Genomic DNA, 13,528 nt, shown 5'->3' on the forward strand with positions numbered 1-13,528 from the left:
TGCTGACCGAGTGTCAGTCCGAGGCTCCGCCCAACGGGGCCCACCAACCAGTCCCGCAGTACACCGTAACGGTAAGAGACCGGTTCAGGCGAGGCCCCCACCGGCACAGTGTGACGGGAGCCGAAACGCTGGCGTGGAGACAGGGCCTGGTAACGGACAGCAGAGAGCCCCAGAGGAAGCTCAAAGCGGAAGGCTCCACCGAGTCACTTCCTGCTCTCGAGAGCCTCCCAGAGGGGCAGGAGGGCGCCCCAGAGGGGCAGCAGGCCCAGCCCACGGGGGCAAAGGCCCCAGGGGAGGACATCCGCAGCAGGACCTACCGCCGGCTGGACAGCCTGGAGGAGACCATCAGGGAGCTGGAGAACTCCCTGATGGAGTTTGGAGCTCACCCCAGCTCCGGGCTCCTCTCCCCCCTCACACCTCCAGCCGAGGGTGCTCCCTCCAACAGCGCACAGCAGCCTGACCAGACGCCCACGGAATCCGCAGGGTCAGGGGGGAACAAGAGGCCTCCGGTCCCGCCAAAGCCCTCCATCAGACCTCCTTACGTCCAGGTTGACCTCCCCGTCCAACAGCCACTCCTGCTCCTCTCCTCTCCTCTACTGGCCGCTGTGCCGCTCCCTGGATCTGTTTTCTTTGAATTCAGTCCAGGCAGACATAACATCAGCATAGAATTTTTTAGGAGAGGGTAGATAAGGCTCATTCGTGGCCATGTGTTTATGATTTAAACACTTCCTCAGATCAGCAATAAAAGGGCTCAGCTTTAAAGACTTAGACTGGACGTTAGTTGCTTTCCTGAGTGGACTGAATTCAGATTGAAAGTCAAATGATTTTAGGTTACAGAAACTGGTGGCTAAATTTTTTAAGAGTATATATTTTATGCACATGAAATTCAGTTTGAGCATTGAAGCACTTCAACCATTGTGCAAACTCAACTATAAAACAAATGAAAAGCAAGCACAACTTTTAACTTTTTTGTGCTGGTTTGTACTACTAAAGAACCACCAGTTTGAAACCTTCTCAAATCCTCTCAAATCTGCTGTCAGGGTTTCTAATATGGTTTTCCTCTTTGCTTTCTCTCGCTCTGTCAGGGGAGATGGGTCTGTCGACTTCACAAGCACTTCTTTAATTGATCTGTCTCTTGCATTTTGCCGTTTTTGTCTTTGTAAACAAGTGGTAGTGCTGACTCTGACAGTAAACTGCCTCCTCTCTGGCTATTTAACTTCTGGCGCACTCTTTATCTTGCGCTCACTCTGACAAGCTTTGTGATGTTTCCGCTGCCAACAGTATTGGTTTGAACATCACAGCACACACCACACTGTACAGATCTGCTGTGGCATTAGTTTTAGCATCAATAATAGGAAAATGGGTCTATGTGTTTATAGACCTTTCAGTGGTTTGTAAGTTAAAACATTTGGGGTTCTGTAATATCTGCAAATGCAACGTTGTTGCTGGTAATCATTATCAGTGGGCAATATCTCTGTATTCATTCATCTGTAAACAAGCTTTGTGCTGGTTGCCAAACTGGATTTTTTTTTAACCTTGGGTATTTCTAGCATTGTGACATTGCCATTTCACACCACAGAGTAATGCTACAGTTATGACTTTAGAGACTCAGAGAGAGCTCCAGGCTTTTCTGTGATTGTAATGCATCTGGACTGAGCTGGGGTCCTACAGCTGGTCCCAGATCAGCCCTCAGCCCTCAGCCATGTACTGAAAAGTGATTCTAAAGCAACAATTCCGCCACTGCAGTCAGTGCAGTCCCACTGGGCAAATCCTTTATTTGTGCGCAGTGTGCATCCCTACTAGATTGTGCTGCTCAGGTGAGCATTAATGGTGGGAGGAAAATATGTCTGTCTGCATCTGTGTTTTAGTGGTCACTCACGGCTAGATGATGATGATATCCCTCCACATGACAGCCTCTGCAGTAAGCGAGACTTTCCGCTCACCCCAAAACCTGCCGTCAAGTCAGTGCTTCCAACCAGTTCTTGGCACTCATATGAGTCATTTTGCCCCCCATCCCTGTGCCTCTGCAAGCATCAACACAAAAAAAGCATTGGCTTAGGACTAAGGGATAGGCAGCAGAGCACACTAAATCACCCCCCACAGACACGCACACACACACACACACAGCGGCCTCCAACATGACATCATCATCTGCAGAAGTGTGCAGTGGTGCCAGGCAGCTGACATGCCAGCCCCGTCTCTCTCTCTCTGTCTTTCACTCACTTTCTGTCTCTCTCTCTCTCTCTCTCTCTCTCTCTAATACATACACACACACACACACACACACACACACACACACACACACACACACACACACACACACACAGTGTGTTATCAGATCACTGCGCTTGGATCAGAGATCTCATTAGGCTCCTGGACCCCCCTCACGGCTCACTGAGCGCGCTCCAACTGGCCGCCGCTGGCATGGAGGCTGGGCAGGGGCCACTGCGGCAAGCTGAGCTGCCCTGCGCTGCGCTGCGCTGAGCTGAGCGTTTTTGGCAGACCTGTGTGCGCTCTATATATTTAATGCCTTTTTATGTATCCATACTCCAGAGGAATAACTGATTAGTGCCTTACTGACTCCAAAGTGATTTTCAGATGTGAATTTCCCCATGTTTCCCATAACACTCATCACAGAAAGCTGCACCAGCCACATGCATTTGCTTTAAGTTTGCAGTTGCTTATGGGGGAGCTCACAGCACTAGAAGCCTATACAGGTAGGCGCCTAGCAGCACGTACGCTCCTAGGGAATCCTACCTTCCCCTGGCTGCTGAGATTAAAAAAAAGGAATTACATGGAAAAACTATCGTTAGTGCATCACTGTAAATTCTCTTTTTTAATTCCTTTCCTTTTCTGTTTCACATCCTTTACTGCTCTTGTCTTTCAGCTGGGGATAAATGAGTGTGTATGTGTGTTACAGGGCTTTGTGTGTCTTTTATTTATGCTCACTTACAGGTTCTGATATTAGAAACAGTTTGATCGGAACGGGTGACCTTTAATTCTGAAAGTACATCCTCTATCTGGTCAGCTGATACACCTGTAGGCCAAATAGAGCCGTGACTTACATGAACTAACATGTCACCTCCATTTTCTTTCTCTCTTCCCTTCTCGTTCCCGTCCGTGTTCAGGGTGGAAACAGCGCCTCCTCTGGTGGAGGTAAAGCACTGCACTCCTCCTCCTCAGCAGCCTCGCGTCTCAAGCACCTGCAGCAGAGCAACCCAGAGAAGAGCAAGCTGTCCAAGCAGCGCGAGGAGTTCCTCAAGAGCCAGGGCCAGCTACAGGTACTGTTCATTCGTCATTAACCTCAGCCCCTAACCTCTCACCTCCAACCCCTGACCTTGTTCATACACTGATGTCACCCAGATGAATACACTCACATGTTTCATCTGCTGAAACACTCGCATTAAGCATGAGCACTGTCAAACTCATCAAACAGAATAGGATTAGTGCATGAGCCTCCACTAAAAGTTTCTTCTTGGAATCCATGTCATCGCAAGTATTAGTTACTATATAAGTAACTGTATAGGACATAATGTATAGGTAATTGAATAGGCATAACTGTTCAGTACACTTGATGATACCGTATAGTGTCTATGTGTTTATGCATGTGTCACTCACTACTAACTTGCTCAGCTAATGCTACTCTTGTTTATCAAGTCAGTATCTGTCCATGGAGAAAGAGAGAAAAATAACATAGAGTACACACACATAAATCTTTATTTGAATATAGAAAAAGGGATAAAGCTATAAAACACATGAGAATATAAATTCTTCATAATTTATGAATAAACCACATTAATAAACAGATGAATTATGGCCACACACTCTCTCTCTCTTTCTTTCTCTCATTCTCACACACACTCAAACACACACACACACACACACACACACACACACACACACACACACACACACACACAGAAAAAGACACTTGGAGAAGACTCCCAGAGGGAGTGTGCAAGTGTGTGGCAGCAGGCAACTTAAAGGTGCCGTTTATATGATCTGCATGCTAAAGCAGGAGACTAGGAGGAACCATGGCAACGGAAACCTCCGAGCTGTTAGACTTTCATGTCTGAAAATTGAATTGGACACGTTAGACTGCAATATATTACTGCCCATATACTTTAAATTCACCCATACTGTTGTTCCCTCAAGGCTGAGTCTTAACACTCTTGGCTGTACATAATGGTTGTGACAACTCAGGTTTCGGTCAGTCAGAGGTAACTGCTTCCACTACTGAGTTCAAAGGAAGTGAGAGTGGCAGAAAGAGGGACAACTCTGAACGCTCTGTAGTTGGGTTTGGGTTTCTTTGAAAGCTGAGTCAGACCCCCCCAGAGAGTTCACATTCCAAATAAACAAAGCTGAGGTGAAACCATCACCGCACACGGGCTCACAGTCACAGAGGCAGCAGAACGCTCTGGTCCTGAGTTATGGACCCTTTCAAGAGAGTTCCATTATCAGCATAGTTGGCCCCACAAGACTTCCGTTTTAACATTCCATATGTTATCTTAATGCAGAGGAAGTAGATTGGGGCCCAAATAGAACGTTCAAGCATTGTTTTTGTTTACCTTGTTGAAAGGGTCTATAAACACAAACATGCCATGTGAACTTCCCATAGGGCAGCACTCTTGTTCTCTCTCTCTCTCTCTCTCTCTCTCTCTCTCTCTCTCTCTCTCTCTCTCTCTCTCACTTTCCTGTTTTACATAGTCCAGGTCCCTCGATCATGCAGCTTGGCTTGTGTCTGCATTAACAGCCCACGAGCTAACAGCAGGATAGCTGGCAAAGCCAGAGCACAAACACTGTGCCGCACTGACCTAACACAGATAAGAGGAAGCCCTGCTCAGCAGACAAACATGGCCTAAACAGCATTTTCTCACTAAACAGAAAGAAGCAACCACACATGCATGTACACATGCCAGAAACAGGACATAATCCCTATTCATTCTTATAAAACAAAATCATCTACATAATATCTCTTACATACTACTGGGTATTTGCACAGTTGAAGAAAATACACACACACACACACACACACACACACACACACACACACACACACACACACACACACACACGCACACGCACATGCACACACACAGTATTTCAGCAACCTTTCTGTTCCCACAGGTGTTAATAATCTGCTTTGCATTACTTATAGTTTGCTAATTCAGAGGTTAATGGTTTGTTCTTGTTAACTGATGCAGTAAATAGTGTATGTTAATAGGGCACCCGTGGAATCAGCACTTGCATTTCAATCATGCACAGGCTTAAAACCTGAGAGAGAGAGGAAAGAGAGAGAGAGAGTTAGATAAAGAGCTAGAGAGAGAAAGACAGAGAGAGTGCATGTGAGAGAGAGAGCTTAACTGGGCAGGTTGTGTTCCTACTGCAGGCTGTGGAGCTGTGTGGAGCTTGCCTTGATGCCAGGGTGCAGAGAGTATTGCACCATTTAGATAGATTTTCTCACAATTATAAAGACAAGTGGCCACATAATTTCAGAGGGAAGGCAGAGTGCCACAAAATTATGAGGCTTCCCAATCCAGCCTCAGGACATCGTGGGTAATTATCATTACCTCATTTCTCCCTCTTTTCTTTCTTTCTTTCTTTCTTTCTTTCTTTCTTTCTTTCTTTCTGTCTGACTTCATCTGTCTCTCTCTGTTCCTCTTTCTTTGTTTTCTTCTCTATCTTCTAGTGTAATTAAAGTGAACTGGAAATGAGACAGAGACAGGCACAGGGAGAGAGAGAGAGGGGCAGCAGGACCAGGAGGTGCTGTTTGGCTGTTTGGCTGCACTGGTCTACTTTCTGGAGTGAATGTCTCCTGTGCTTGGGTCCACTGTTAAATTAAGTGGAATCAGTGTCCGGTTACATCAGTCCACTCTTTAATTGCTCAAAGCATAGTAGACAGGGAGGCCACTAAAACACACACACACACACACACACACACACACACACACACACACACACACACGCCTCCCACCATACACTACACTCTCGCCCACTGTTCATTCTCTGTTCTTGTTTTTTTTATTCTGGCCTTTCCTATCTGTGTGTCTCCGCCATTATTTCCCCATCTGTTTATTTTCGTATCCCTCAAAGGCTCCCTCCATCCCCATCTCTCTCTCTTTTCTCTTCTCTCTCTCTCTCTCTCTCTCTCTCTCTCTCTCTCTCTCTCACTGGCTTTTGTCACCATCCTGGAAATGAATGGGAAGTTAAGCCTATTATTTAAGCACAAAGCACGATGTCTCAACACACCATACGCTTCTGTCCTTCCCCCATATTCACTCCTCCACTCATGTTCTTTCGTTCTCTCCTCTCTTCTCTCTCCCTCACACCTTCTCTCCCCTCCCTCAACCTTTATTAGCATATTGTTTGCGTTGTGTTTGCTGTTGTTTTACACGACACAGTGCAGCAGCTTAGGATGTGTGTGACAGAAGGTGTAGGGGTTGGCAACAGTTATTTTCCATAACTACACAAGACACACACCTTTCAGCAGACTACTATCCCGCAGGGGAAGGAAAAGCGCAGGAGCGTAAGAGAGGTTGTTTACCGGTGTTGGGTACTGTATTGTATGATAATAATTTAGCAAATGGCTGCGAGTGGGAAGCACAGACGTGTTTAGCTTTGCAGCTGCTTGGCATTCATTTGAAGTGGTCCGCTATGTTAGGAGAGAACCTTGGTTTCTCAGATGAAGGAGAAGGAGGATGTTAGTCTGATGAGTATTGATCTGGACCAGGATTTCAGCCACCAGAGCTGCGATGCCCATGATTACTGCAGGCTTACACAAACATACACACACACACACACAGGCGCGCGCTGTATAATCTTTTTCATTACACACACACACAGGCACACTCACACAAACGCACACATATCCCACATGCACATATATCCCCGCACACACACACACCATCATCATAATCATCATCATTATCGTCAGAGTCAATGCATGATATGATGGTAATGACATTATGATTTCAGTATTTTAAAGTTTAAAATGACTGTACTGTACATCAGTGATTCTGCTGCATGTGCAACAGGCCAAAGTTAATGGATTGGAGTTAACAGTGTCATGTGTTCTGTGCCCTCTCCACCCCCCCCCCCTTTTCACATTTGACCTCCCTGCACACCGTTCCTGTGGGTTCTACCTACGCTCCTGTGACCTGTGTGACCCCTGTTTGACCCCATGACCCTCGGCAGCAATGAGTGACCCAGTCTGATTTGGCCCGACCCGACCCAAACCCTCTCCACTTCTTCATCCACCCTCCAAACCGCATCCCAGCACTTACTACACTCCTAACACCTCTTTTCAGATGTGCTATGTGAGATTCACAAGTGTGTGTGTTTGTGTGTGTGTGTGTTTGTGTTTGTGTTTGTGTGTGGGTGTGTGCTTGTGTGTATCTTCTTTGTTTGTGCTTGTCTATTTTTACGTTTTGTTTTCTTCACTCTGCTTTTTTCTCATGACCTCTTTCTCTCTGAAACCTTTTCTCCACTGTTCCTTGTCCACCCACTCCTTTAATCGGCCCCACCATCTCTTCTCTCCACACCCTGCTCCTGCTGCCCTTACTCCCCACTGACCCACGCGCCACACTGACCCTTTTAGGCCCTGGGTGGCAGCTTCCTCACCGACCCCATCCTCACGGGCACCCGCGCAGCCAGTTTCTCCGGCCGCCTGCCCTCCTCGGGCGGCTCGGGGCCGACAGTAGCCCTGTTCGCCCCGGGCCTCCGCAAGTATCCCCAGGACGGCAGCAGCAGCGGTGGCGGGGATCACCCAGCGTTCAGCGCGTCCTCCAGCCAGGCGAGGGCGCTGTTGGCCAGCCTGGGCGCCGAGGCCCTGCTGCTCTCCTCCACACTGCGCCAGCACCGGCTCCTCCACCCATCGGCGACGGCGCAGACCAACGGGCGTTCGGCCTCCTCGCTGTCCCCCACCACCTCCCCCACCGCCACGACCCCTTCCGTGTCCCCCTCCACCTCCCCCTCCACCTCCTCCTCCCCTCTCACCTCCCTCACACTCTCCTCTCTGGGCCTGAAGAGCGTGGGCCACAGCCTCAAGTACCCCATGTCCAGCCTGGGAGGGCAGAAGGAGGGCAGAAGCAAGACCCTGCCCAAGGCCACATCATACGGAGCAGAGTGAGGACCAGGAGGAGAAGCAGCAGCAGCATCCATATGCCAAAAAAGACCCCCCCCCCTCCCAACCACATCCCCCTTTTAAAGGATCGAGGAGACTGTAAAAAAAACAAACAAACATGGCACACAAAGACACGACTTGCCTCTAACTCAAGTTTTGTTTTGCCTTTGCCAGTTTTATTCTTTTTTTTACTTCATTTATTTTTTTTCATTTCACTCTAATCATCCAGTTTTGGAGTTAAGCAGACTTCATCTCCATCTCCTTCCATCCTCCATCCTTTCCCTTCTCCATCTGTGGGTCTCCCTACCATCTGGGGCTTAGGCCGGGCTCGGCTTGTGGCCTGTCCCAGCCACGGTGCCCTCAGGTCGGGCCCGAGTCCCACCGCCTGCCTGGCTGGACCAGAGCTCCATGGAACAGACGGGCAGTCCTCCGTGCGCTGGCACTCGGGCGTGGGAGGGTGAGAGAAACCAGCTGGACCCAGGCTCATCACGCACCACCACCCATTTGCCAAAATCTCCCATCGGAATGTAGTGGAGGCGGACCTCCTTCTAGTATACTATCTAGACTGTGAACTAAGTTATTATAACGAGTAGAGTTGCAATAATAGCAAGAACAGTGAATAGTTTTTCGGTGTATGTCCAGATTTTCATCACCAAAAGAGTGGGAATCGTGTTGAGGCAGAGGTGGAAAAAAAACGACAAAAAGACATGTATATGTGAAACACAATTTGATGTGCTTCTGTTCTAGACCTGTTGACACAAAACAATGTTTCAATCTACTGCATATTTCAGCACTGGTGCTATCACTTTACTGAACATTTTTCAAGGATTGGTCTTCAATTTCAAAACTTCAGCTCCATCCCCATGCACACACACACACACACACACACACACACAAAGCCCACACACTCACTGCCTTTACCCAAAACATTCCATGATGTCACCTTTTTGGCCACCATCTTTTCTGTGTGTGTGTGTGGGCATTTGGTTGGCATAGCAACAGACACAGGGCTGTGGGATGTTGGACGCTGTCGCTCGAGGCGGGATTACCGAGGCTGCAGGAGCTCTGCTGGCATCCTCAAAGCAGCAGGGTCCATTGGCATCCCCAAGCGTACTTTTAGGATTTAGTCCTGGGAAAAGCATAAACAACACTGCCCAGAGAAAGTGACAGCAGCAAAAGGGAACAATCAATATGAAGTCTTTAATTTGAATGCTGGGCAAAATACAAAGTCAGTCTATGAACCAAATTATTGTTCATGAACTACGGTATCATGGGGCGTGAGACAGCTTTTAGCTGACCCACTAATGTTAGTGCTTCTGCTCCTCATGGTATTACATCTGCAAATAGATTTTGCATAGCTATTACGCAAGCTTTAGTTAGACTTTAGATTTTGCACTTTGCCAAGCATTTAAATTAGGGCCCCATGTGGAAATATCAGCTTGACCATGATAGATAGTCCTTAATAGCCAGTTATAGCACAAGATTCTACTATAGAGAAACACAGGAAATTGAGAGTTAGTGAGTAGTTAGCCGTCAATAGTAGTTCACTGAAGAAGCACAAGTTACATTTGTGGACCAAGGGGAAATATGCCTGAGGCATACTGACAATTCCCCTCTATCAAGGGTACCTGAGCATTTGAAAATGGGACAGAGTTAGTCACCCATACATGGTCAGCACTTTGGGAATACACCTTAGAGGGGCTTTAAGGTGTCGCACAGTCAGCCTTGTCTGGAAGAAGCTCTGCACGTTCCAGTGCTCCCTGCCGTGAGGCTTAGAGTGGGCTTCAGTCAGCGTGGCACGGGTAGCTAGGATGGAGGACAGGGGAGTGTGTGTGTGTTTGTGTGTGGCTCAGTGTGTGTGTGTGTGTGGCTCAGTGCATTAGAGGCAGCAGGAGTGACAAGTTTCCTCTCCTCGCGGCTCTGGCTGTCAGCACAGCACAAGTGCTCCCTTTCCCCACTTTTTCTCCCCTCCTCCTTGCCTCCCTTTTATGTTGAGGATGCATCACTGAGACAGCCCGGGGATGTTTGGGTTATAAAAGCCTGAGATGCAGAAGCGAAGGCGAAGGGGACTTGGGGAGGGAAAAAAGGAAGAGGGACAGAACTAGGATAGAGCTGCATGGCCAGTTTCGAACAAGTGTATTTCACTTATTGTCACAAATGTTTAGATGAGATAAACGTCATCTGCAGGGGAAAGCACATTTGGGGACTGGGGGATGGTTTCAGTTTTAGGGAACACTACAAAGGGGATCGGGCTGAAGAGTGTGGGGAGAGGAAACAGTGTTCTTTCACTGGTTAAAAAAAAAAAAATATTAGCATTCACCTCCAGTTCTCAGGAGGTTCCTGCTAGTGTTGTTCCTCCATCTGAATGTTGTCTGTGTGGGAGTACGTTTGTCTGCTCTTGACCACCCACCAGGCTGAATTTGACTCCCTCCGATTGGGGTTAAGGGAAAATTCGATAAAGCTGTTCCGAGGCCTGTGGCAGGCAGAAGGTGCCATCAGATGAGCGCGGTGGGGATTTGCTGTTTGTCATTCCTGTTTGTGGCTTATCAAGCTGTGTGTGTGTGTATGCTGGCATCTGGCAGATCTTGTGTAGAGCACAGATAATAAGTGCTGGCAGCACTGAAAGTCTATTCACTGAATAGTGAGAAGCACAAGTAGACCACCCCCACCCCAGAAAAAAGGCAGAGAGGAAAACAAAAGGCTTGGGCGGAAAAAAAAATGACAAAACCATCTCCATTCCATCAACGCTGAAGAGGTAGCACTAGCCACACACTAGCACACCAGACTCGGCCCCCGGGTCTTCAGCGGTGAAGCCAAATGAGAGAAATTGTCTTAGTCATGCGGCAGTAGACGCATTCAGCTCTTGAGTCTGCCGCTCGCCGAGTTCCATTTCCGTCGCCTCTCTCCCCCCTCGCCGTCCACCCGCAGTCATCCAGGGTCATGCTTCACTGGAGATGCGGAGTGGTGTGTAGACCATTCCACCCTTTGCTAGTTTGCATTATTCCTCTCCCCCCTGGAGTCAAGCCTGCACTGGGCATAACTACTGTCAAGGGTACATTTTAGGATGTGTACATTTCAGGGTAGGGATTTAAGGAGCTTGGGTGTGCAGGGCTTTTCATGGTAGGATGTATGTGGTGTTGGGTAGGTGTTTGTGTCCGTGTCCGTGTGTGTAAGTGTGTGTGTGTGTGAGTGAGGGGGGATATTTGTTATAAATGTTTTCAGTCAGTCAGCTCTGGAAGGTAATGCAAATAAGGTGTAACTCCACAAGACAATGAGAAGATGAGTATTGTTTTGTATTTTTTTAACACAACTGAAAATGTACAAGGCTTGCGTTAATAGAAAAAAACTACCTACAATGAAAGGCAACAATCAGACAGAATCAGTCTCACTCTCTAAGGAGAAGCTTACACTGTAAATTCATGAAACTATATTGACACTATTGGTGTTTTGTAGCCCTGGAAACCTACAAACAAACTACAGACAAATCACACAGGGATGCACTCTGATCATCACATATCATCCTATTTTTGATTTCATGTTATTTGCTGACCATTTCTTTGTACAGATTGACCTTGTTTTATAATTCTTGAAAAAGATATATCACACGGATAGATTATTTATTCATGAGAGGAAAACATTTTATATATTGAGTTGAAATATTTACAGTACATATGTACAGTGGAAGTTCATATATGTAATATACAGTTGGACTTTTTTAATCAGTGATTTTTTTTAAGTGTGTTTGAAATGTTGAGTGAATCAGATGTTTTTTGGTTTCATTGGGAGGGTGGGGGGGGGGGCTCGTGGGTAGATTACCTGAGAGTTCAGAATGTGATTTAGCACAAGAGCATCTATCTGGAAAAAAATGTCTAAATGCACACTTAACAAGCACTAGGAAGAGAGAGAGAGAGATTGTTGGGGTGGTAAGATGTAAGAATATGTGAAATGAAGCTGTTTATAATGCTGACAAGTCCTGCTGTTGTATAAATCTAATTTGGACGTCAATGTGGTTCATGGTGACATTATAAAGACCATGGGACTAGGCAAAGACTCCAAACCGTAGAACAATCCTGACAGAGTTAGAGCTCTCTCAGCAGTGGTGTATTCGGGGACACATCAAAATCACTGTGGTCTCTTTAGACTCCCCCACTGGAGAAGTCTGGTACTGCAACAACCAGGCCCTTTTAAAAAAAAAAAAAAAAAACACGGAACCAGGGCCTTTTATTCCAAAAAGCAGGGTAAAATACTCTACGTCTTGTATCTGATCACAAAAAAACTAAGCTGTTTTTTGTGATTTGAGGCTCAGAATCTATAGAGCAGTTTTCTATTTCTGCAGTTGGCATCTCCTGCTTCTAGGGATGTGAGATGGGAAAATTGTCTTATTGAGAAGCAGAACACTGACAGATGACTCTGCTTTTAATTGCTCATGTCTGGGATTCTGGTTATATGTGTAGCACACTGAAAAACACTCTCACAAGTTCTCCTGTAGTATTCATACAAAGATGATGTAAGGTTTGTGCAGTTCCTGTCTCCAGAGATATGTGAGCCATTCTAAGGGGTTTACATGAATGTGTGGATGTACCAAATTATGGCATCAAGCAAACAAACAAAAAAATGAAAAATAAGACACCAACCATTGACAGTAATATGTATATATAGTCCTTCTTAGAGAGTTCTACAAAATGTTATGTCCAGAATAATAATTTATTTAAAAAGCGACGGAGTTCTAAGATATATATAAATATATATATATATATATATATGAAAAAAAGATGAATAACAATTATGATGATGATGCATGTATATTCTCAAGCAATCGCACGGTGCCGCTGAAGTTGTCTACATGTTCCTTTAAAAGACTGACAAGTTGAGAAGAGTGTGTTCAAAGTGTTAAAGGTTTACACCTGTTAAGAAAAAGAACTTCTGTTTTGTTTTCTAAATAATAAAAAAAACGCGACACGATATGTCCAATAAGTGATGTGTACAGGCCTTCTGCTTTTCTGTGACGTGGTGATGGGGTCGGACAGTGGCGAGCGTGGAGGAGGAAGAGGAACAGTACCTGAGCATCGCCCCAGAGCACAAGCTCGCTACGAACCCACAAAGACACATTAAGGTGTTCCCACTTATCTCCCATATGTAGAGTAGTGTGATATATGAACCAAGCGGAAAAAAACAAACTCTATAGAAATAATATATACATCTATGACATATAAATCACAACAGATATTGAAGAAACTAATTTAATCTGTGTGGATGCTATGTTGAGAAATGTGACTTTTTTTTCCTCTCCTGTTTTGTACATAATTGCTGTGGTTGTGTGGGTCAGTAAAGTGCAGATCTCTTGTACACCGTGGTGCTTTGTGTTTTCTTTGTTTCCTCTCCCAGGAAGGATAATGGGCACAGCGG

At 46.3% G+C, this 13,528-nt stretch overlaps 1 protein-coding gene across 1 annotated transcript in view; it reads left to right on the forward strand.

Annotated features, from left to right (window-relative positions):
- Positions 1 to 11,876, forward strand: part of si:ch211-278a6.1 (SRC kinase signaling inhibitor 1) — a 106,681-nt gene extending 94,805 nt beyond the window's left edge. Inside the window, 3 exon segments of the mRNA XM_048245484.1 lie at positions 1 to 548; positions 3,129 to 3,281; positions 7,598 to 11,876. The exon segment at positions 1 to 548 is cut by the window's left edge and continues 13 nt beyond it. Of these exon segments, the coding sequence (XP_048101441.1) occupies positions 1 to 548; positions 3,129 to 3,281; positions 7,598 to 8,128 (1,232 nt within the window). The 3' untranslated portion in view covers positions 8,129 to 11,876.
- The last annotated feature ends 1,652 nt before the right edge of the window (positions 11,877 to 13,528 follow it).

This window comes from Alosa alosa, chromosome 6 (assembly GCF_017589495.1).
Source record: "Alosa alosa isolate M-15738 ecotype Scorff River chromosome 6, AALO_Geno_1.1, whole genome shotgun sequence".
Taxonomy (NCBI): domain Eukaryota; kingdom Metazoa; phylum Chordata; class Actinopteri; order Clupeiformes; family Clupeidae; genus Alosa; species Alosa alosa.